This window comes from Salvia hispanica, chromosome 2 (assembly GCF_023119035.1).
Source record: "Salvia hispanica cultivar TCC Black 2014 chromosome 2, UniMelb_Shisp_WGS_1.0, whole genome shotgun sequence".
Taxonomy (NCBI): Eukaryota; Viridiplantae; Streptophyta; class Magnoliopsida; order Lamiales; family Lamiaceae; genus Salvia; species Salvia hispanica.
The window spans coordinates 16,677,159-16,701,078 of NC_062966.1; the positions used below are offsets into that span (position 1 = coordinate 16,677,159).

At 35.5% G+C, this 23,920-nt stretch overlaps 5 protein-coding genes across 9 annotated transcripts; 3 read left to right on the top strand and 2 right to left on the bottom strand.

The window, feature by feature from the left end:
• The first annotated feature begins 1,803 nt into the window (after window positions 1-1,803).
• Window positions 1,804-4,191, top strand: LOC125204114 (GRF1-interacting factor 2-like). 2 transcript variants are annotated; one of them, XM_048102674.1, is made up of 4 exons: window positions 1,804-2,079; window positions 2,533-2,609; window positions 3,359-3,443; window positions 3,517-4,191. In XM_048102674.1, exons 1-4 carry the CDS (start codon window positions 2,008-2,010, stop codon window positions 3,904-3,906), a joined length of 624 nt encoding a protein of 207 aa, XP_047958631.1. In that variant the 5' UTR covers window positions 1,804-2,007; the 3' UTR covers window positions 3,907-4,191. The 2 variants fall into 2 exon arrangements, with proteins under 2 accessions (XP_047958631.1, XP_047958630.1); XM_048102673.1 differs by having other exon boundaries at window positions 1,809-2,079; window positions 3,511-4,191.
• Window positions 4,192-4,548: 357 nt separating this feature from the next.
• LOC125205959 lies at window positions 4,549-10,289 on the bottom strand. 4 transcript variants are annotated; one of them, XR_007173870.1, is made up of 17 exons: window positions 9,902-10,289; window positions 9,646-9,696; window positions 9,309-9,545; window positions 9,113-9,211; window positions 8,981-9,036; window positions 8,595-8,706; window positions 8,114-8,293; window positions 7,776-8,027; window positions 7,109-7,300; window positions 6,822-7,019; window positions 6,612-6,734; window positions 6,183-6,479; window positions 5,989-6,087; window positions 5,526-5,902; window positions 5,414-5,446; window positions 5,268-5,324; window positions 4,549-4,856 (listed from the first exon to the last, which is right to left on the bottom strand). XR_007173870.1 is itself a non-coding variant. In XM_048105189.1 (16 exons), coding segments are annotated over exons 1-16 (2,433 nt in total). In that variant the 5' UTR covers window positions 10,034-10,289; the 3' UTR covers window positions 4,549-4,855. The 4 variants fall into 4 exon arrangements, 3 of the variants coding, with proteins under 3 accessions (XP_047961146.1, XP_047961145.1, XP_047961147.1); XM_048105189.1 differs by lacking the exon at window positions 5,268-5,324 and having other exon boundaries at window positions 9,309-9,539; XM_048105188.1 differs by lacking the exon at window positions 5,268-5,324.
• A 1,956-nt stretch (window positions 10,290-12,245) lies between these two features.
• On the top strand, window positions 12,246-15,627 carry LOC125206378 (CRS2-associated factor 2, chloroplastic-like). The gene is given in 7 exon segments (XM_048105641.1): window positions 12,246-12,443; window positions 14,095-14,350; window positions 14,530-14,657; window positions 14,891-15,035; window positions 15,117-15,164; window positions 15,167-15,352; window positions 15,355-15,627. Coding segments are annotated over 7 exon segments (1,068 nt in total). The 3' UTR covers window positions 15,462-15,627.
• Window positions 15,628-15,921: 294 nt separating this feature from the next.
• Window positions 15,922-17,324, top strand: LOC125207719. The gene is made up of 3 exons (XM_048107185.1): window positions 15,922-16,606; window positions 16,710-16,919; window positions 16,996-17,324. Exons 1-3 carry the CDS (start codon window positions 16,444-16,446, stop codon window positions 17,043-17,045), a joined length of 423 nt encoding a protein of 140 aa, XP_047963142.1. The 5' UTR covers window positions 15,922-16,443; the 3' UTR covers window positions 17,046-17,324.
• A 1,676-nt stretch (window positions 17,325-19,000) lies between these two features.
• Window positions 19,001-19,767, bottom strand: LOC125204301 (auxin-responsive protein SAUR32-like). The gene has a single exon (XM_048102906.1). It carries the CDS (start codon window positions 19,513-19,515, stop codon window positions 19,192-19,194), a length of 324 nt encoding a protein of 107 aa, XP_047958863.1. The 5' UTR covers window positions 19,516-19,767; the 3' UTR covers window positions 19,001-19,191.
• Window positions 19,768-23,920: the final 4,153 nt, after the last annotated feature.

Genomic DNA, 23,920 nt, shown 5'->3' on the forward strand with positions numbered 1-23,920 from the left:
AAGGAAGCGCGACCCCCATCGACTTGACTGGGGATGGTCCGCACGAGCGCCCTGTGGGAGCGAAGAAGGCGAAGGGGAGGCGGAAGGGGAAGGGCGCATCGTCGGATGCCCAGTCGGAACCCCAGTTCATACAACAAGCCACGCTCTCTGCCAATGTCGCCAATCTCGACGCAGCTGTACACGCTGTACTTCACCGGCGGCGGAACCCCAGAAGAGAAGCAATCCCTCTGGTCGACCATCCAAAATATGAAGATCCTGATGGGCCTCCCGCCGGACGCCCCTCCTTCTTAGTTTTTTAAATCTTTGTTTTTTATGGTTTTTTATTTGTAGTTTTTTTTTCTCGTTGTATTATATTTTCCAATGATTAATACAACGATGAATTGTTCATTATAAATCTATTTATTAAACACATTTGTAGGAAAAATTAAACAATATTAGTGATGATGTAAAAATGAAATGTTGAGTTAGGGAAAAATAAGGGAGAAATAAGGGAGAAACCATTGGAGCAGTTGGCTAAAAGTTGGCTAAAAACTGGGGATAAATTTTGGTGCTGATGTGGCGCTGATGTGGCAGGAGTTAGGGAGAAATAAGAGAGTTTTTAGGGAGAGCATTGGAAATGCTCTTATAGATCTTGTCTTGAAAATTGTACCAGGATAGTATTAATAAAAGTACACTATTACCCTCCAAAATTTGGCTACCATGGTTACCTTTTCTTATTTATGTCATAATTGGGTAATCTAGGCAATCATAATTATTTTCATTATTTATGATTTATTGTACCAAATATTTGTTATGTTAACTCGCAATTTTATTTAGCTACCAAACAAAAAATTAAGGGTGTCTCCAATGGCGGACGTCCTGGTAGGACGTCGCCGACGTCCTACCCGACGTCCGCCGTAGTGAAGGGGAAGGGCGCCCATGCCCGTCCCATGTGCCCGTCCCATGTCCTCGCCCCTCAGCCCGACGTCCTACCTGACGTCCGCCACTGTGGCGTGGGTAGGACGTCCCACTCGGACGTCCGACCGAAAATTAATTTAAAAAAAAAAAAACTCTATAAATACGGTCCGTGTCGAAATTTTAATTCCGTAAATTTTAATTTTAATTGTGAATTTATTAATTTTATTGCGGGAAGTCCTAGTGCAATGAGAAGTCCTAGTGAAATGAGAAGTCCTAGTGATGATGTGGCATGAATTTTGTGTGGGAAGGGCGTCACCGGAGACATTCTAAGATAAATTAATTAGTAGAAACTATGATAGCTATCATGGTTGTACCATGTCTAGTTAATATGATCATCAAAGATTTAAATGAACAGTAAAACGCTGCCTAGTGAGTAAGATGATTCTCCTCTAACTAATAGGTCAGGAGTTGAAGTCACCACGGTGATAAATAAGGAACCAATATTGATCATCTTTAATAAAAAAGTTTTATTAAATGTAACAAAATTGAATGGGATATATAATTCACTCTAAAATGTATTCCTACATCAGCATGTACAATAAAATGCATAAACATTACACTTCCAACTTTCTTTTTGTGCGAATATACTTTGATTTTATCAAGATAATTAAGAGTTTTAGAAAAATATTCATTTATAATGCGCTTTTTAATGTTATAGTAATTATTTTGTGTAACAATACATCCAAGCGATAAATTCGAAGACATCTAAAGACTTTCACGTAAATAGTGGTCTAGTATTTAAATCTCATTACTTCCCTTTTCCAAATTGATTTTACTGAAATATGAATTATTTTGTTTTATGTGCAGTCCAAATAATTGACTAAATGAAAATGTTGAATTTAAGTAGTTACAAACATAGTCCTAAACTCCTAATAAATTCGATTCTCATAATTCTTCTTTCTATACTTGATTATGATTATATAGAGTAGTAGTAGTATTTCAGTAGTTAAAGTAGAATTTGATTTTGGAAATCATAGCTGAATTCGGAGCTTTAGGGTTTAAAGTTTTGGGGGGTTTTAGAAATTTTGAGCAAACGAAGCCAAAAACAAGATGAGCAAAATGCCGCCTAACACGCCGCCGTCGATGCCCCTCAATCTCGTCTCCACCGAGCAGATTCAGAAGGTAACTTGTTTTTGCCATATTTACCATATTTTGTGTACTATTATGTGTTTGTTTTTGCTCCCTCTATGTATTTTGAGTGCTATGAAAAGAAAAAAGGGGAAAGTGATTTTCAAGTTGGCTTTCACATTTATCAGAAATTTTAGTTGTTATTTAGGAGAGTTTTGCTTTGTATTTTGTTGGATTTACTTGCAGGTTTCTTTTTCCCTTTTCTTTTCTTCTTTTTTTGTGCAGGAAACGGCATTCAAAATCATAAATCACAAAAGGAAAAATCATTTTGTTAATGTCACTTCACAGGGTCTTAAGTTCATTCTTGACTCAATATCTCTATTGTCTGAAATGTTGTTGTTATTTTAGTTTGATTATGTAACTCTTTCCATTTGAATTGTAATTTTGAACTATATTAAATGAAATGCTAATTGTTCTTGGATTTTGGTTACATACTGATAAAAACAGTATTTGGACGAGAACAAAAACTTGATAATGGCGATACTGGAATTCCAGAAAGTGGGGAAAGTTGCTGAATGTGCTCAGTAAGTTTTTCTTCTGTTTTTTTGTAGATGATTTTCACTGTGATAATAGTTTAATCTTCTAATTAATAGTGCTTTGACTGCAACATCTACTGTGTTGGTGTTGGTCTATCTTATCATTTGTCTGTAAATTAAATCACAGACCACAATGTGCATGAGCGATCCCGTAGATATGCTCTTGAGTTAAAGAGCTTTGATGAACTGAATACAATTAACATGAGAACTGTCTTCATTTACTAAACATTCTGTTTCAATATTTAATTTCTTCTGGTGAACGACTTTCTCTGAGCCAAATCCATGGGTTATCAGAGTGTTGTCATTTTGTCTTGATGATAAGTAGACTGTGGGAATGATTCAAATCTTATCTAGACGGTACTTCATTTATGACACAGAAGAGATTAGTAAAGGAAGGGGGAATTTGGGAAGAGATAAATTCCATAGTGCAAGTATATAACTAATGACCTTATTTTGCCTGAAACTGGAGTGGATTATGCATCATACTATGTTTGTCATTTCATCTTCTCTTAATCTCTTATTAGTTTGTCATGACAATGGTATATTTCATTATACTACTGTTTTCTTGATCACGGGTGGAGTACTTCCATTAAAGTAAATGGGAAGTGGCATTGCATTTTTATACAATGAGATTTTGATAGTCCTGGCACTTTCTAACATTTTTGGGGCGTTTACTTTGAGGGATAAGACTGATTGATAAACATCTTATCATTCAAATAATTAAATTTCTTCTTCAGGTATCAGGCCGTACTTCAGAAAAACTTGATGTATTTAGCAGCAATTGCTGATGCCCAACCTCCAGGATCTTCGACACCCTCACAAGTATGTATAAACTCTCGAGTATATGTAAGTAGGGCAATGTCACCTCCTTCCTAATATGCAAGAGCAGTTGCAGATGGCAACTAGCTCGATGGCACCACGAGGAGATTCACATATGCAGCAGAGTCAGGCATCAACAGTGCACCACCAGCAACAGCAGCAGCAGCAACAACAGCAACATCAACAGCAACAGCAACAGCAACCCAAATTGCCTTTCCAGCTGAATGCACTCCGCCCTCAAGATCAGCATAATCAAATGCTACAGTTTCAACAACAGCAACTACAGATGCAACAAGGCCATTTCAATCTTGCAGGGGGTGCTAATAATGGTTTGCATATGCTTATGCACCCCAGCCATGGTAATGCCAATATGATGGACTTGAGAGGAAACCACTCTGGCACCTTGGAGGCAAGTTCTGGCAACGCCCAAGGTAACTCTGGTTTGGGACGTGATGGCAGAGAATGATGGTTGTGTCATGTGAGTTTGAACCTGAGCTAGAACACTGAAGAGAAATCCGTTCGTTACCAATCAAAACGTTTCTAGTAGTGTTCTGTGGGAGTCCTGCAGCATTGCGTTTTGTCATGCAGATAACGAGCATGTTTTTGATGTGGAAAATTTTCCCATTTCTAGATGGATGGCTTGCTTTTATGCATGTTACACAAGCTCAAATATGTCTGTGTACTAAGAAACTTGTTTTTAATTTGCAGAAACTTTTCTACATGCAATATATAACTCAATGTCGACACTCAAGACTCTCTTTCCTGTTATTTTGAGTGGGAGGTATACATCTGTTACTTAGTCGTATTGCATTCTCAAGATTTGAACTAATGAATACCAAGGTGAATTTTAGATTTTTTAAAGGATATTAGTCTTAAAATCATTAACAAAGGATGAATTATGGTATTTCCCACTTACTTTGAAAGTGGTAGTATTTTGTCCTCAAGAGTACTAAACCTATACCTTTGTTGCTCGTTCTATTTTAAGTTTATATCGTGTGCAAGCAAAGCCAAAACCTGACCTTTTTTTTCAATCTTTTTTACCAACAATAGATATTCACAAAAATGTGACCTTGAAACTAGCTATATTAATCAAACATCTCTTCTTTAATAAATTCAAAAACATGGCACTGCCTTTTCATTAACAAAATATCAAAATGCTGGAAGGCTGCATCTTCATCAATGCACACTCAACACAAGAAGAAACAAAAAATTTGAGCTCTCCAAATATAAATGTATAGATACTTTTAATATCAAGCATCCTGAACCGATTTGAACAGGACAAAAAAGATAGTTGGACAGTTTAACTTGATAGATTAAAGCCTTTTGCCAGTCGTCCATTCCATTTCTTTTCACAGCACTTGATGCCAACAATCTAGCAATACTGCCATTTCCTGCAAAAGAGACTCATAGCATACCCTGCAAAGCATGGAAACTCGTAAACACAACATTTCAAAGCTAAGAGTTTAGTCAAACATTAGATAATTTTCTCAACTAATGTCGCAAGGAAGAATTTGACAGCTTCATTAACTGAATACAAAAGGAATAAACTAGTAGGAGTATGTTTTATGTTTCAAATCAATTTCTAGCTCTTTAATACTTGTATCCTATATAATAGAGTAAAATGTCAAAGGATGTGTGGAAAAAAAACATAAATCACTAATCCACCAAGAACACACATACACAACCCAACTATAGTACTCCATAGAAGTAGATTCATAAACTTGACAAGGGAGACTCAAATTAACTCAAATTAAAACAATGAGTTGGTGATAGTGAAGTAGTGATGAAATATTAGTTGATGTCAAAAAGCTGGGCAGTGGATGGGACCTTGAAGGAAAGAACTGGTGAAGACATACTCTGACAATTGATGAGACTTTACACTTTCTTCGCATAGAGAAAACATCAAAGACAATACATTAACAGTCTTAAAAATAATCAAAAAGTTATATTTTCCAAAGAAGATTATGACTTACTATCTTCTCACATTTGGCACAGCCCCAACTGCCCTGAAAAATTTCCACAAGTTATATTCAGAACCATGGATATGAATAAAAGGTGTACAATTTCAGGGAAGAACTTGAATACCTTTGTTGTTTCCCAGCTGAACTCATTCCAGGCCTCCCATGAGATCCTCCAGGAACACGAAGTGAACCGCCATTTATGTTGCGACTCTGCGGAGCTGAGAACTGAGAAGGATGCTCATTCGCATTCAAGGGTCTAGGAGCACCAAGCTCATTAAAGCTGCTCTTATCAACATTTACATACGATGAGTCATGAGGTGAGGCCTTCTTTAGTCGGTGGGACTGAGCCATGGGAGTTACTGCTACAGAGGGCAACAATGACGAGTTTGACAATGGAGCTGCAGCGGCTGCCGCAGCAACTCTGGCAACAGCTGCTGAGGCTGCTATGGTTTCCTGTGCGCCTTCACGAAGCTGAATGTAGTCGCCCTCAATCAGAAATAGCTGAGATACCCCCAAAGAGAGAATATTAGCAAATACCATCACATGTAGTCAGAACACAAAAACCAACGAGAGGTTAAGAGGTATACTTCTGGATGACCAGCTATAAAATCATCAAGCTTTCCATACTTCCTTTTGTAGTCATGCCAGTGAAGTGGGGCAAGCATTTTCCCAAGTCTATTTGGAAGCTGTTCCAGGCAGGCAATAACAATCATGCATCATTCTTGACTTTCATTATGAGATTATAAAGTCACACATGAAATGCAATTATTAATTAACTAACCGTTGAACTAATCCTAATTCTGCCACCAGAGCCTATTGTGCGAACTATAGAAGCCAATAATACTCTTTCATCTAGTAGAAAACTTTCTGCAGTGTTTCCTGTGATACTTTTCTGCCTCGCAGATACAGATGCACCAGCCTTATCAGTACTCGAGCCGTTATTTGTGATCTCCTCACTGAGATTCTTAACACTAGCATCTCTTTCGGACAACACCAGGCCAGCAAGATTGAGATTTTCCATTGCACTCTTGTTTTCGGTTCCGTGATCATGGACAGGGTTGACTTGTTTCTCCTGTGGCTGTTTAGAAATTAGACAAACTCTCAATTCCACTATGATCATTAAATCACCAGTTTAGAAGCAGACAAATATCAGTGAAGAAAACAAAAGGTGGGTGACTGCTAAATCAATCACTCTGGCTTTATCCCGAACCTTAGTGTCATTTTCATGTTCTAGATGATCTAAACTAAGTGCGTTTCGAAAATGCGATGAAACTTTCAGCAAGCTCTCTGGAGATTGTGTCTTGTCATAACTCTTTCCAGTGGGGTCGAGAACCTGTAAAAGGTTTATTTAAAGTGATGAACCAAAGGTCTTGACAATCAGTGTAAAAGACAAGCTGAGGTATCATTATGAGCTATAAACCTTGCTATCTTCATTTGTTGATGGGATTGAATCAGCATCTAATCCTTGGCTGATATTTGTTTCCAAATTAGTCACATGAAAAATTTGACCATTCCCAGAAGCTTTGTAGCCAATATTAGAGTGAGTTTTCACCAAATTTTGTTCGGTTTCCTGATCATATTGATTAGGGATAGGAACATGTTGGCCTTCCGGTTGACCCTTGAACATTTTGAAACAAAGAATACTTCAATTCTATCTGGTGCAGTTCTTGAAACCAATGAACAGAAACGAGTTGGTATTATACTAACCTGCTGCCAATTTTGATCGGAGGGCATTGTGGATACCGAGTGAAAATGAGATTGCATAACATGTGATGGGTGAGGAACACCTTGTTGATGCATTACAAATGGATGCAAAGCAGTCACCTGTCCTGGTTGAGCATAGGGTGGCATGCCAAGAAGGGATGAAGGAGCAAAAGCAACAACTTGAACATTGTCAGCCTGGTGAAGAAAAAAGGGTAATGAGGACCAAAACAAACATTAGACCATGGTAAGAAGTTCACACGAGGGATCCTCCAAATAGTGGAACTACAATCCAATTATCCAACATGGCAATATGTCCTTCAGGACATGGCCACAAATCGTAAAAAAATAAATTAACCCAAAATGAGTTCCCAATACCAAAAGGCTACAGAAACAGCAAAAAACATTTTACAATAATGATGCCAAATATGCATGGGTAAATGTAAGCAAAAATTAAGGAGAAAAAGGATGATTAGAAGCTCTAATTCTTAATTAGATTACAAGCATGAGAAATCAACAGATTCATAAAAAAGAAAAAGAGCATGGGGATGAAAGACTCTGAGGGAGGGAAGTATAATACTAGTAGCACTAAGTGCTAGCATAAGATAATCTCTAAAAATGAATGAACACAGGTGAACCACAAAGAACAAAACAGATTACTAGGAAATAAGACCTGTGTTGATGTGTTTCCATCAGAAACACATTCAATATTTCCATTTTGTATGCTGCCAATGTTTGTACCCTGTGAACCTCTAATATTCACATCCTGCTGGCCGTCATTGCTCTGTTCTAGTTTAGAGGCTTCAATCAGACTTTTATGGGAGATATTTGAACCATCCATGTTACTTCCAGTCTTCTCTCTAGCGTCGACCAACTCAAGCTGGAGCTGTTGTATGTGCAAATGAAGCCTTTCCATCTCACCACACTGAGATAAAGATAAAATGTTAGTTTCTAATGACAGCAAGACGTGTCTGGATTTCACGTTGATCGTAAGTGTTGTGGCTAAATCACCTGTCTTTGACAAGCAAGCCAGAGTTGATTATAATGATCTGTACGATCTCGCAGCTCAGCTTGTAAATTGTGGTTAGTACTTGAATTCAAAGCATCCAATTCATGTGCACGAGTCATCCAGGCTTGAGCATCTCGTAACTGCTCCTCTTTAAAATTAAGGGTTTCTTGAGCGATCCTATGCTGAATAGAGCCACAAACCATTAGTATGCAGCCAGCCAGTTTTATACTATTGTGACTTGTGACTTGTGAGTGATCTATACTTTTTGTACATAAATATATTTTGCCGGGCAACATAACCCATTTACATACATGAAAATATTTCTCAATAACAGTGCATTGCCTAAACCAAATGATGTAACTATAATACTATATCTTCATTTTAATGATCAAAATGTATATAAACAAGTATCATGAAATATAATGACTGTCAGATATTTGATTAACCAACATTATTAGTATAAGAACAAAAAAAAGAATGAACCTGTTCCTGCAACTCCATGAACTGGCGATCTTTCTCTTGAATATGTTCCTGAAGTTCATGGATTTGACTAATATGCTGCACCCTTTCAGCTTCTGAGCTGTCCCTTTCCCTCCTACAAATGTAGCAAGTGTATCATGAATTCCATAATCCTAGAATAAATGTGAAATCTATTACAACAAAAGTTCTTATTTAGTTCAGAAACAGAGAGCTGGAAGCAGGAAACAACAAAAATAATCTTCACGCAATAGCAAAACAAGACGTACATACTTAACCAAACTTCAGATCGGTGGATAGAAATATACATTGAATCAAAACCAATTTCTCATCACAATGACAATATTCCAGATTTAGCACCTAAAAAAAGAAACTATGATGCAAGGAAGTACCTGTAGCTCTGAAGCTCTTTGCTTTGTTCCCTCAAAAGATCCTGTTTAGCCCAAGCCTGCCAAACAATAAATATGAATACTGACAATCCATTTCAAGAGAAGGAAGAAAACATAAATGATTGTCAAACTAACCGCTTCATTGTCCAATCTAATAGCATGCAACTCTCTATCCTTCTCTTCAATCTTTCTCTCCAGCTCACGTATGTTCTCTTCCTTTTCGTGCAATTGCTCCTAAAAGATAGATACACTTGTAAATTACTAGCAAAAAGATCAAAAGATCAATGTAAATGGTTACATATATGCATACACCACAAAGAAAGTGCAAAACCTGCAGTTTAACATTAGCATTTCCATGCTCTGTGATTTGAGCATCAAAGTTACTGTGAATTCTGGCAATTTCTGATCTCGCAATGTTCTGTGCACGAAGCTCAATCTCCATAAGCTGCAATTCCTCCCTTTGTTTTGCCAGTTCATGAATTCTCTGCTGCAAAATATTGTTGTTCAAATCCCCATCAATAGTTATCGAGCAAAAATCCACTTCCACTGGCTCCCTCCCATGCTGTAACTTAGCACAACGCAAATACCAAATCACATTACTTTTATTTTCATTCTAAAACAGCAAAAGGATGAGAGCATAAATTCCTCGTTTAAAACATAATCACTACCTCGTATGTCAATCTCTCGTCAGAATGAACTTGTTTTGAACGCTCCAACTCCTGCATTGTACCACATCAAAACCGTGGGTAAACTAGAAGAACTCAAATTCCCAAAACAAATTACTTCTGAACAAAGGTTTCAACAATTGGTAACATCTTAAATCGATAATTGCGGACGCAAGCAGGTACTACTATTTTACAATAACCTTGTATAAATCGCAAAAACATTGCATAAATAAAAACACTAATGTGAGATGATTTCCACCTCGTTAGCGGAGTTTCGAAGCGATTGCTCGGACACAGCGCGCCACTCCTTGCGAGAAGGTTGGGACGAAGACGACGGCATCGCAAATCCGCCATTTCGCGCGGCAGTCGGAGCGAGGGGCGGCACCTCCATTAACGCAAGGTAAAATCACTTTTTTCCCCAAATAAATTACACTAATTACTCATTAAAACCCTAAGGAAAACGGAGAGCAATAGAAACAACGAAATGGATTGGGGAAAGAAAAATTGAGAGAAGGACGAGTTGAAATCGAGTAATGGAATCGACAGTGGAGTTTGGGAGATTGGTTTTGGGGTGAATTAAAGGACTTGAAGTGAAAACAGCAGAACTCGTTGACGAGAGAGAGAGAGATTTTGGGTTAATGGGTTTGGCAAATGAGTTTTGGAATAATAATGCTCCCGCCATTTATAGTGGAAACTATTAGTATTCCATAAACAGAAATCTGAAGTAATAATCTCTGCCGTTGAATCTTGAGAATAAAATTCGGCGGCTCCGATTGTCTTAATGGAGAGTGATAATTTCATTAGTTGATTTGGCCCATTTAATGTCCAAAAGTTCACTATTGGAATTTCAGTAACAAAATATATTGAGATGATACGCTACACATTCTATGTCTAAAATGTAAATTGTAAGCACCATTTTTGTTCTATGCATTTTTGTATTTTATTTATATATTTAATTTAATTTTAATATATTTAAAAATGTTATTGGCATTTTTATTTTTATAAAATTCATAAAAATTAAAGTTGGATTTATTCATTTTCTCTATAACTTCAAATAAACGAATAAAACATTCTTGATTTTTATAAATTTTATAAAATTAAATATATCAATATTAATTTTTTGATTATAATGCAATAATTGAAATTACGAAGATTTAAATAATTTATTTTTAAATAACACTACAAATATAATTTGTTTTGAAATTTAATATTAATATAAAGATTTTTAGTTTTTAAAAAACCTAAAAAAAGTATATAAACATTCAAAACTTACAAATTTGATCCTCAAATCAAATTTAATAGATAAATATATCGTCAAGAGCTAAAAAATTGAAGCTAAAATTTCTAAAAGATTTTAATTAAAAATATATATTGAGTACTAAAAAATTGTGCAAAACTCCGACGCTGCGCATGTGTATCTCTCTTCTATATTATACTAATCTTCTCGAGCAGCATTAGAGATTGGCGGTATGGATCAATTGGTGTCCCTCTTTTCTTGCTCACTCCCATCTCTTTTATCTCATCACTCTCTTTCTCTCTTCTCTTCTCTTCTCTTCTCTTCTCACGCCCCAAGACAGAGATTTAGATTCCAGAAAGATTAAAATTTATCAATTGCCTTGCCTTCTTCTCACCTCTCACGACAGGTAAGTCCCCCCTCTCTACTTCTTCTTTTATTCAAGTCCTTTACATGATTTCAATTTACTATTCAGAGTATTGAATTCTTTTGCAATTGGGACAGAGGCAGAAAATAAAGATTGAGACTTTGTAAACTGATGTAAAGATTTCAATACATATACCTCCTGCTGGGGAAGAACGAAGGAAATCTTGTGAATTCACGACTTACTCTCAACTGAAATTGGCCATACGTGAAGTTGTTTTGCATTCCTGGATTTGAAAAGAAAAATACCAACAATTTCAATAGTTGGAATACATGCAACTTATCTTCTTCACATGGCGATTCTCTCATCACTCCCAAATCCAAACCTCTTCTCCTCTCTCCCCCAATTCCAAAAGCCCCCAATCCCTGATACGGCATATTCCCAAAGATTATCCCCGTATCTTTACTATTTAGTTAGCTATTGATTTCCCATATCTTATACTCCCTCCGTCCCAAGAAAGGGGTGGCACAGGATTTTATGCAGTTATATTTTGTGGGTTTAGAGGAGAGAGTAAAATAAGGAGAAGGAATAAAGTAGAAATAAAGGTGTTTTCATTTAAAGTAATGGGTCATCTTAGTTGGGACAAATCAAAAAGGAAAGTGGGTCATCTTCAATGGGATGGAGGGAGTATTTATTAGGATTATTTTCTTGTTTCTTAAGTTAGGTAGGGTATTTGTTATTCCTTTCCATTATTCAAGAAATATGAAATTATCTTTTTAGCTTTTATCGTGTTTTATGGTTTGATCGACCGGGAAAGCTCCGGCGACTGCCTTTTATTCTCAAGGGAACTTCACCCTTAACAATTCCACCCCCCAAATACCCCCCTTTAAAATCCAAACGCCCCTCAAACTCAGACCCTTCCACCCCAACCACAACGATTACCGCGCCGTCGTCGTCGGAAACTCCGGAATTTCCTACCAATTGCCCGGCGCCCCTTTCGAATTCATGTACAGCTATTCCGAGACGCCTAGGGCTCAGCCTCTGGCGATTCGGGAGCCCGCGTTTCTGCCCTTCGCCCCTCCCACGATGCCGCGCAAGCTGTTTGAACCGTTGGGTGGCGGCAGGGGTGATGAAAATCCTAATGAGAATTTGTGGTCGAAGAAGTATGAGATGCTGAGGGGCTATGAGATGGGGAAGTTCAATGTGAGCCGCGGAAGGAGGTGTTGGGGGCGCCGCTGACGAGGGCGGAGATGAGGGAGATGGTGAAATCCTTGTTGCCTAGTAACAAACAGGTGAATTTAGATGAGTTTGTTTTGTAGAGAGATTGTTTGTTGCTGCTGTTTTTTACTTGTTGGTATTTCATTTTGTTTGGAGCTGTGTTGCCAGATTTTTTTTCATAGTGGGATTGTGTTTTTTTTTTCCTAAATTGTTTGGATTTTGTGTTGGGATGATGGGGATTTAGTGAGTATGCTTCAAGATTGTTCTTGCTGTCTGGTTTGGTTTTTTTGAGTTTCTTGAGGCTGCACTTTTTATTTGGTTAAGTGGAATTTTTGTGTTTGTGCGCTTTTCTTGTTTGGGTTTCTGATAGGGACCTGATATTTTATTTTATTCCGGAAGGGAGCTGATATTCTCTCCGTATATTTATTTAGTTTATCTATGTTTTAGTATTATTTAGTTGCTATGATTTTATCTACTTTCCCTAGTGGTTAGGATTTGATTTGCTTTTGATTTACTTCCCTAGTTTATAGGAGATATTTTTTGTACCACATATATTATAAATATGTGTGGAGTCTTTTATTATTATCAAGCAGAATGAAGAATTAAATTATTAATCTCGTTCTCTCCTCCGGTTCTCCCTCTTGGAGAAACCGTCCGTTCTCTCAAATCTCTCAAAGTCACGCTAGTTTCCACCCTCTCTAATCTCTTTTCATATAATTTCTTTAGATAGGAATTAATCCCATATTAATTCCTATCAGTTTCGTTTTTGGGATGTTTGGATATAGTGAGTTATTGTACTATGTTGCTTAAATATTGTTTCTTGCTGTTTTATATGCTTTTGTTTATGTTTTGTGATTGTAGCATTTTTGGATTAGTTAAGTGGGATTGCGAGTGTAAAATAAAAATTAAAAAAAGTGGGATTGCAAGTGTGTGTGTATTTTCTTCTTGTTTGGATTTCGTGTTGGGATGGGGGAATTTAGGTGACTTAGTGTATTATGTTGTGTCAAAATTGTTTCTTGCTGATTTATTTTTTGTTGTTTTAGTTTCTTGAAAGTTGCAAGGAAATTGGGTTTATGATTTCTTCTTGATTGGATTTTGTACTGGGATTATGGGAATTCAGTGATTTAATGTTATGGTGCTTCAAAAATTGTTTCTTGCTGTTGTAATTGTTGTTTTTCAGTCTATTTAGTGCTGGATGCATTATGATTTGTTCTTGTTTGGATATATTAGGGTGATTGGGATTTAGGTTGAGTTAATGCATTATTTCATTGTGATTATGTCTTTTTGTTTCGATTTTGTGCCGGGATGAGGATTTCAGTTAGTGTCGGCTTGTAATAAAGATTGTTGGTTGATTGAAATGTTGGTTGATTGAAATGTTGGTTGATTGAAATGTTGGATTCTGCAGGTAGAAATGGATTAACACACGATATGCTGGAGCTGATACACACACATTGGAGGAGACAGCCTGTTTGTAATGTCCGTTGTTTGGGTGTCCCAACTATTGACATGAATAACATATGCCGGTGCATTGAGGTTCTCACTTTCTCAGCAGTTGTCTGGTGATCATGAATTCTTGGCTTAGTCTTGCTGATGCTTTTGCTACTAGAAACGCCATGGACATCTTGTTCATTTATGACTACCTAATGAATGGGTATTGATCCTGCAAGAAAAATCTGGTGGCAAGATTATTTATAGGATGGGCGGAGTGTTGTATGTGTTCCATGGCAGAAACTATGATCACCAAAAACAGCCTCGCTTACCTAAAATGCTTTGGAAACCGGCTACACCAGTTTATCCGAAGCTTATACAAGATGCCCCCGAGAGGCTGACGAAGGAAGAAGCAGATGAGTTTAGAACGAAAGGGAAAAGGCTTCTCCCAATCCCTAAATTAGGTACAAACTCAAAATCATGTATTGCTTCATGCTTTTGTCTAATCTAAAAAATTAGGGCTTATATTGTCCTAATCTCTATAAGGTAAAAACTAGGTAGTGTATTCAAAGACATTTGCTTATTCTGTTTTTCATCTTCTTGCTATGAACTTGCTTTTGTGACAAATCGTGTCCTTTTGTAGCGAAAAATGGGGTTTACATCACCCTGGTGAGGGATGTGAGGACCGCGTTTGAAGGGTCCGAATTGGCGAGGATAGATTGCAGAGGGTTTCAGCCTAGTGATTACAAGAAGATAGGAGCTAAGTTGAAGGTTGGTGTTCGTTTCTTCGCTGCAGTTCATTATCGTTCTGATATGGAGTGAAAAGGCGGAAGTAAAACAAGATCTGAAATTTTATATTAAAAAAATAATCCTCCAAAGAGGCTTTATTTTCTGATATATCTAGCTCTTCTAAAGAGGTATAAGGGAGATCACTAGCATGATCTCTATCACGTTCTTCCCCTAACGATCTCTCTCTAATCTCATCTTACCTTCTTTGACCGCAGGAATTGGTGCCCTGTGTGCTGCTATCGTTTGATGATGAGCAAATACTGATGTGGAGAGGAAGGGAGTGGAAATCTATGTATCAGGATGAAGTTCCTCAGATATACCTACATTCTGCTAACGGCTCGTCCCCTACTTATCTTTCGGGTTTGAACATAACTATTTTCTTCCTCACAAATAGTGATCCGCATATTTGTCTAATTTGCATTGGTTTTTCGTGCAAATCAGATCCGGAGTCCAGGCAGATAAGCCCCAAGATGATGGCGCTGTGGCAACGGCCATTGAGTCGGGGCGAGCATCGATTCTGCACGAGGTCAATGTGAGCCCGGACGAGCTTCTTTCGAAGGTGGAGGAGTTTGAGAGTGCGTCTCAGGCAATCACACACTCTTATCCCGCCACGGTCTATTCAGATGACGGGAGCTCATCCCCGGATTCTAGAGCCCTGGTTGGAGAGGATGATGATGACTTGACGATTTCAGTGAAGATGATGAGTCTTTTGATGCAGTGAAATCTCAAGTTCTATTAGGATCACTTCCCATTGATCTGTTAGCAATGCAATTCAGCGATAGGTGATGAATCTGATTATGAGAATTAGGGCCACATACATATGCATCATGCATGTATGCGGGTGGGTGCGTTATAATGATAACCCATATTTAGGATGATAACCTAATAACATATCATTTTATGGACAAAATATATTTTTACTTAAATACATGAAGGAGTGAAAAGATACAAATAGCCTTCTTTATAAAAGTATATATTTTGCTGCATGTGATTAAATATGTATTATTATTAAGTTATCTTACTTAATTCTTCTCAAACATGAGCAAAAGCTAATTGAACAAGAACTGATCAATTACGAATAATAAATGCTACTACTAGTAGATTGTGTTGGAGCTAATATTTGGAGAAGAAGCTTAGAGCATCCACTATAGGGGAGCCACGGCCGGGCCACGCCAGAGCCGCGAACCGCGGCTCCTTATAGTGACGGGGACGGGCGGCCGTGGCGGGGGGGGTGGTTTGCCCACGAGAGCGCCACGACCGTGGCCAGGCGCTCCTATTGCAACGGCCACGGGCCGCGGCTCCCCCTAATTTCTGATTTATTTTTAAAAAAAAAAATTTGAAAATATTTCTATATATACCTAAAATTCAAATCTTATTTTTACTCTACTCTCACACACAATTTACCCTATTCCCTTCAAATATAACCCTATATATAATACAACGAAGATTTGGTTTTCGATTTAGTTTTCATTAAATTGTGCATTATATTAATTATTATAGTCTAACAATTTTTATTGTAGTAAAATTAAAATATAAACAAAATGGTAAAAATAAATGATAGAGTGGCTTGGGTATGTCCACCATAGTGCAAAACATGGGCGTTGATGGCCCGGCCACGATTTTGTGGCTTGGCCACGTTTTATGGCTTGGCCCTGCCAACTATATTGGACACTCTTAGGTCATCACTGTCCTAAAACAAAATTGTTGTATCAATTTGGTGAAAATATTAAGAACAATAAAAATACCCACACCATTTGTGAAATCATCAATGCCTCTATTTAGTGGAATGATTTTCTGCCCAAAATATTGCAGGAATAGTGAGACTAAGAGTAACCACGATAGAGCTGCTACGGCGGCCTATTGTAAGCCGCCTATGCGCCGCGGCGGTGATGCCACAGCCGAGTACCCTATAATGTCTATGTACTTATGGAGTATGTTGTCCTATTCAAAATTTTCTTTCTTCTTGTTGAATCATGAATTTCAATTAGTAGTATCATATTGATAAGCAGCTTGAATATAATTGTCCCTCTACAGTCTACATTTACAGAGGTGGAAGATATACAGAAGAGGATGCAAAGAAAATTGTTGTTGTACACCGAGATACTGAAAATCTTGCATTTCATGTATTATATTTATCTATTTATTTGGAGTTAAATATAGTGAGTACCATGGCAGAAGGCAGAGATTTTGTGAAAAGGGTGCTTCATAGAGATCATCGAAAAAGGACAGCTGCCCGGCCACTTTGTACGTCATTATGCATTGTTTAACCGTTGCAGTTTTGGTATTCAAAACACCATTCCATCAATGCGTGTCTCTGCAGGTCATCCGTGGCTAAGGGAGCTTAACATCACAGATTCACAATACCTTTAGGCTTTAGATATAGTGATCTACAGATGAGTGAAGACGAGCCTCTCCTTTGAAAGTTTGTATGATTTGTAGGGGTGTGTATTTTATATTATTTTAGCTCATTTACCTTGGAACTCAATTCCAACTTCTGGAACCAAAAGATGAGTGTGTCTCTCTGAAGGAATCAAGAGCTACAGAGTACAGACATGTTGAATATGGTGAGAATTTTTAAGAGTGTAATCTTGTTATGAATGGTATTTGAAGCTATCTGCGCATCGCGAGCGCAGCATTTGAGGAGGGAAATCGTGCTACTTCAGTAGAGGAATAACTGTAACAGGCTAAACTCGTACATATATTTTGTGTTTCAGGACCAACTTTGGATCAGGTTTACAAAGTTGTTGCATATCCGCACCTCAAATACTAGACACCCACAATATATGACTACATCTCTCTCTCTTCAATACCTATAAAAGTGTGTCCCATTTATTTGGCCTGAGGCAACAGAAATACAAGTTAAACAACAGGTTAGAAAATGTCGAATCATTCTTTGTTTTTTTGTTCTTTTTAGATGCAACTTCTATAATGTTTTGCCGAGGTTTCTTCTCTTTTAAATCTAATGATTTAGATTTTTTCTTTTCTTTTCAGAATTTGATCCTCCTGCTTATTTTACACAATATTTTCGTGTTAGCTGCTAAGCAGCATCATATGCTTGTGCAAAATGTCCAACTTTGGATTGTTTCTTTGGTCAACTTTTTTTTTTGGAATAAAGGTTTTAAAATAAATTAGGTGGCATCTAGCTGTCAGGTTTGCCATTTTTTGTGGTTGAGATTATTAAAGTTGAACGTGGATTAGGAATGAGAAAAAAAATGAGCAAGTGGGGTTTAAATGTACAAGAAAGCAGGGAGAATTGGTGCAGGATATGGTGAGAAACAGTAAGATATGATGATAAATAAATTTGTTAATTAATAAATTAATAAAAATTTAAAGGTCGTGTTATAGTGTTTTTAAATAGTCGAATCCAAAACGTTTATTTTCGTACATTAGTAATAACTTTACCACAAGACCATGTTATAGTGTATTCAAATAGTCGAATACTTTTATTTTATATACTAGTATTAACTTTACATTGGACCAACACATTCACACAATATTATTATTATTATTATTATTATTATTATTATTATTATTATTATTATTATTATTTCATAAAATAGGCGGTTTAAATAGTGTACTTCATTAATTAAGGGGCAAAGGTCAAATGCCCAACCCTTTTTCTATGGAAACCATGCTTAATTTGGTAGATGGCACATGCATTCATTTCAATTTCCCAACGCCAATTTCCATTCCCCATTCCCATGTATCCCATATTGAAATAATGAAATGTTCTTATCCAGATCTTTAATAGAAAAAACTTTAGGAGCTTCTTGCAAAATTCCAGATCTTTTATTAGTACTCTCTGTACATTCTGTTAGAACAATAAATAAAATGTTGATACAAATGGATCACATACATACTAATAATTTATAGGAGTATTATTCTATGAAACGTTTTAGCATTTCTAAATTACAATAAAACCTTGCAATACTAAATTCTCTTCATCACGTACATGTGTAGTTGGAATCTAATTCCAAAATCACACATAAAAGTCTACATTCACCAAAGGGTTCTACACGTAGTAGAATTCTTAAATCCTAATCAATTTCATATATTCAATTCTATCACTACGCAAGCATTCCTATCTTTAGGAGAACACGATTAACTCGGTTATCATTACGTATGCATTCCTATCTTTAGAAAACAAAACTAATTTAGTTAGCACATATAGTTGTTTGTACATTCCTATTACCAATAACAATTAAAAAATTTGCAACCACAACTGACATCCTCCTTTCCTCGTATGTTTTTTTTGTATATTTAATTTGGGGAAGGAGGTAGAATGATATTTACAAAGAAGATTCAACGTATAGAAAATTAAAAGGTAGTAGTAAGTTTTTCAGTAGTATTTGCAAACATGAAATTAACATGAAAGTGATGATATTAAGACGAATCCTGCTTTGATTTAAAATCAGTAATAAGCATACTCCTTCAATCCCAATCTAAGGATGAAATGAAACCCTAATTAAGTCAATAAAAGGAAGAATCACAATTAATTCATAAGTAGTATAACCGATCAAGCTCTGAAACACAGGAACTGGTGGTGATGATGGATTTGGTGGTGCGACGTCGCATCCTGATCAATCAAGCCTTGAATCTGACGAAACTCTTCGACGTGGCAGGGGATATTGATCGGACCTTTCTGATCGAAGCCGTACTCCTCCTCCGCCTCCTTGAGCAGCTCCGTGAAGAGCGGGTGGTTGATGTAGATGACCGGAATCACGAAGCGCTGCAGCTCGGCGCCCTGGCCCACCGTAATCGCGACGCATCCCTTGGGGATTCCCCGCCGCCCGCCGTGGTGGAGATGGAAATTGATCAGGTGGTGGCCGCCGCTTCCCATCTTCTTAATTACTATGTACAATTTGAAGTAGAAATTAAAAATTGGAGGAGATTCAGAAAGAGAAGGGCCAAGGATCGGAGGCGGAGATGGCGAGTATGAAGCGCGTTTGAGCGGAATCGGTTAGGGAATTGGGGATATTGCAGGTCATGATAAAGGAGTGAAGCGCATAGAGGTTGTGAAAATGATGGAGGAATATTGAAGAATATGAATATGGGAGGGAGGTGTATTTATACACGATTTCTTACTGAGTGGGGTTTGGTTTGGATGAAGGAATGGCGGTAGGATGATTCATGACTCTGCTTCCAAACCTTTAACGCGGATTTGGCGTGAAACTACCCATAATTATTTATGCTTCTTTTTTCAACATACTAAATATTTGAGTTATAGGACTATAATTTTATATTCAATTTTTGTTGCTACGTCTATTGCTATCATATACCAAGAATATCATATAGAGGTGACTTTATCCAAATTACATCATTTGGTAGCGTCACTTTCACTATCCACAAACACTCAAATTAACATAGGCGAAATTAACGATTACAAAAGATTTTATTACTGTGCTTCAAGAAATTATACACATAACTTCTTCCCAGATTAACTGTCCACATTACCTTATTGACATGTCTCAAACACAATGATGCAACTCAAGTATCGCAAATGCTGGTTCCCGTTGGACCGGTCACTAGAAGTTGGGCCAAGAAATTTAAGGATAAATTGATCTAACTCAAGAATTATCTAGCAGGCTCATTGAAAATGAATAATTAAGCAGTTCAAGATGTATTAATATAATTGCACGTAAGTCGACCAAAGATTGAAGCCTAGTGAACTGACATGTAAAGAAACGAGCCCAAGAGAATCAAGAGTCTCATTATTTTCAAAAATTACAAGACTTGGAGGCTGAGCAAGTTGTTTTTGGTATTTATTTATTCCCTAATTAATAGAATAAGTAGATGAAAAGATATTAATTGTTTTTCCTTTTACCAATTGCGGTTTCCTTTAGGCCATGTTTGGTTGCCGGGAAAGTAAAGTTGGCAAGGAAAATGATTCCTGGGAAAATGAATCCCGGAATATAACTTTACTTTCATGTGTTTGGAAAATATCAAGATTTTAAATTTATATTTAATTTAAACACCAAACTAAAAATATACTTATTATTATTTTATTTATAAAAAGAATAATATTGTAAAATTTTTATTAAATTATTAATTACAAATAATAATAATTATATTATTATATTTATTATTATGATGGATAGTTTAAATATGGATTATCCATCATAATATATAATAATATAATTATAGTTATAGTTACATGGAGTATTACAATACTCATTTATTATAACAATAAATATAATAATTATTATATTATAATTATAATATTTACAAATATTATAATTATATAAATTTTATAAATTAAAATTGCACTATGACTTTATTGATTAATTGTTAATTTATAAAATAAAATATTTATTATTTATTATAAGATTTATATTATTTAATTATATTTTAGTTATTTAATAAATTATTATTATTATGAATTATTATAAAATAAGTTATAATTATGATAATTTTAATAATAGTTTTTTTTATTATAGTGAAATTAAGTATGATTTATAATTTTAAATTATTTTAAAAACATTGTAATTTTTATTTTTATTATTATTATTATTATTATTATTATTATTATTATTATTATTATTACTATTACTATTACTATTACTATTACTATTACTATTATTATGTTAATATTATTATTATCATTATTATTAATAAAACTATACTATATTGCTTAAATATGTAAGAATCCTAAAACTGGGAAAAAGAATACCTAAGAAAAGTTAGGATTCAGAATCCTGGAAAGTTGTATTAACTTTCTTTGTTCTCGGATTCTGATTACTTTCCCAGTTTGATTAAAAATCGAAACAAGCACAGGAATTTAAAACTTAAGGAATCAAATTATTTTCCCAGACAGAATCCCGGCAACCAAACATGGCCTTAAAGTTTATTTCTTTTCAAGTTTATTTTCCTTTTAATCTTAAAACTAGTGCCTATAAAATGCCCTCTACGTGTTGGACAAAAATTACACTTAATTAGAATAATATTTTACGAGTTTTATCACTCTCAAATTTTTAATTTATTAAGTTCTTTTATTTGACTTATCAAATACGGAGTAACTTTTTAGCATCGTTTGTGATGTTATTCACTTGATATCACGACTTATCAACAGTTTTCTACATACCCGTCGTCATTCATCCATAATTGCAAGAACTCCATTGCATGCCAAATCGATCCATCATCAAACATCAAATCAAGAATGAAGATTATATCACACAAACTTCAATTTCTAAACAAATGCTAAAAGTAGTCCATTAATTGGGTTCACCATGTAATCTCTTCCCGATTTTTTCATTCACTCGCTGCCTCATGAATTATGGTTCTCTCGCTGCCTCCTCATTTCCCTCTTCTCTCGCCACCTCTTCACCTTAATTGTATAACTAATGAATTGATAGTATTTTCAACATATATAGACATAGACAATCTACCATGAACGATTGTTTGTGATAATCCAAAATCACTTCCTATATTAGATTACTATAACACTGAATAGATCACACAGTGAGAAAAATATTTCTTGCTTGACTAAACCAAGTATGAGGTATCAGAGATTATTTATTTCTTAATCTATACAAATAACATTGAACATATGATTTTTGTCAATGGACATACACTACTTTGCTTTGTCAATATGTAGTTTTTCGTAACCCAAAACTAGGCTATTTTAGGTAACGGTGATTGACATATAAGAAATGCTAGTATTGTTGCTTTATACAATTGTGTCCCAGCTTTGCCCAAATTGACATTGTACCTTGGAGATGTTATTATCAATTTTATGTTGCTCAGAAACATAGTCAGTTGATTATATGCACGAGTAATTCAAATATCAATCATATACTGATTCTGATAGTTAAATATCATCCAAAAGTTTTTTTATTGCATGCTTAATTTTTAAAACAGTTAATTATGGGAAATTTTGGTCCAAAGTCCAAAGTCCAAAGTCATGTTTTTGGGTGAATTTCCCTCGAGAGATAACGATCATATATTCCGTAGAAGGTAAAATAAAACTATTCACATTTAGAGAATGTGCGACTAAGATATGAATTTCAAACCTTCATCTCCAAGTTAAATATAAAAAAATATCTCATTTCAATAAAAACGCTTAATTATTTATAAATTTTGGAATAATACAATTGTTAATTTCCTGTTTCTTTTTTTTCAATTTATGTTAGATGTACACATACACAAATTAGTTTGTTTTGGAAAACAAGTCAAAATTAATCCTTAAAACCATGAAATTGAAAGCCTTCTTTATGGATAAATACTGCATATATTTTCATATTCGAAGTTGGATAGGATTAGGGATGCAAAATATAAATTTCAATCTTAATAGTAAATATGAAAACAATTTGAACGTGGAAGAAAAGAGTGGGCTCATTTATTTAAGGTTTATAGCAGCCAGCGGGCATTCATATTGTGAGAAGGAAAGGGCTAGAAAAAAAATACTCCTATTTGATGACTAATTTATACCAGTGTTTTTTTTTTCAAATTTTAAATCTAAAATACTTCAGCCACTTTCATTTTTTATTGCAATTTTTTCGCAAAGAGTAAAATCGAGTAAAATCCTTAATTCAAGATTGAGAAGATAACAATCTCGACTCTCCAGCAAGGAAGCTGGGAACGCAATTAATCTAACACGTGACAAATTGACTTGTTTCGTTGGTGGGAAATTGGAATATGGAGTATTTCAATTATGACCTTTTCCATTTCATTTACTTATTCAATTCAATCTATCTAACCACTTGCCATATGCCCTAAACATATAACCAACTCAAATAAACCCCCACCAAATAATCCGGTTATCTAAACACGAATTTTAGATTATACTGAAGCCGAGCCTGTCCATATTCGTTAGTCATTACTATATATATTGACATTTTCAAAATGTCATCTGAATTTTTAATATTAATTAAGTTTAGGTAATTTGATGCTAATCGTAAGAGTTATATATCCGTAGTAATATTGGATGAGAGACGATGATATAATTCATTTCTATTTTGTTTTTGTACTCTTATTGTTTTAGTATTATTTTCTTCCGTCATTAAACACAATAAACAGAAATATAGATGAATGGAAGTCCTTTAATGGATAAAATAGACCCTTTAAAGGATTTGTGGCCGACACTATCATATTATCTCCCTAAAAAAACTCTAAAACGCAACATTCATTTTGATATTTGACCCTTTTGCTTTGGTTGCATCATTTTATTTTGACCCTCAACAACATTTCTTTTTATATTTTCACTACCCTAACCAAAAATAAAGAATAACATTTATATATTGGTTAGT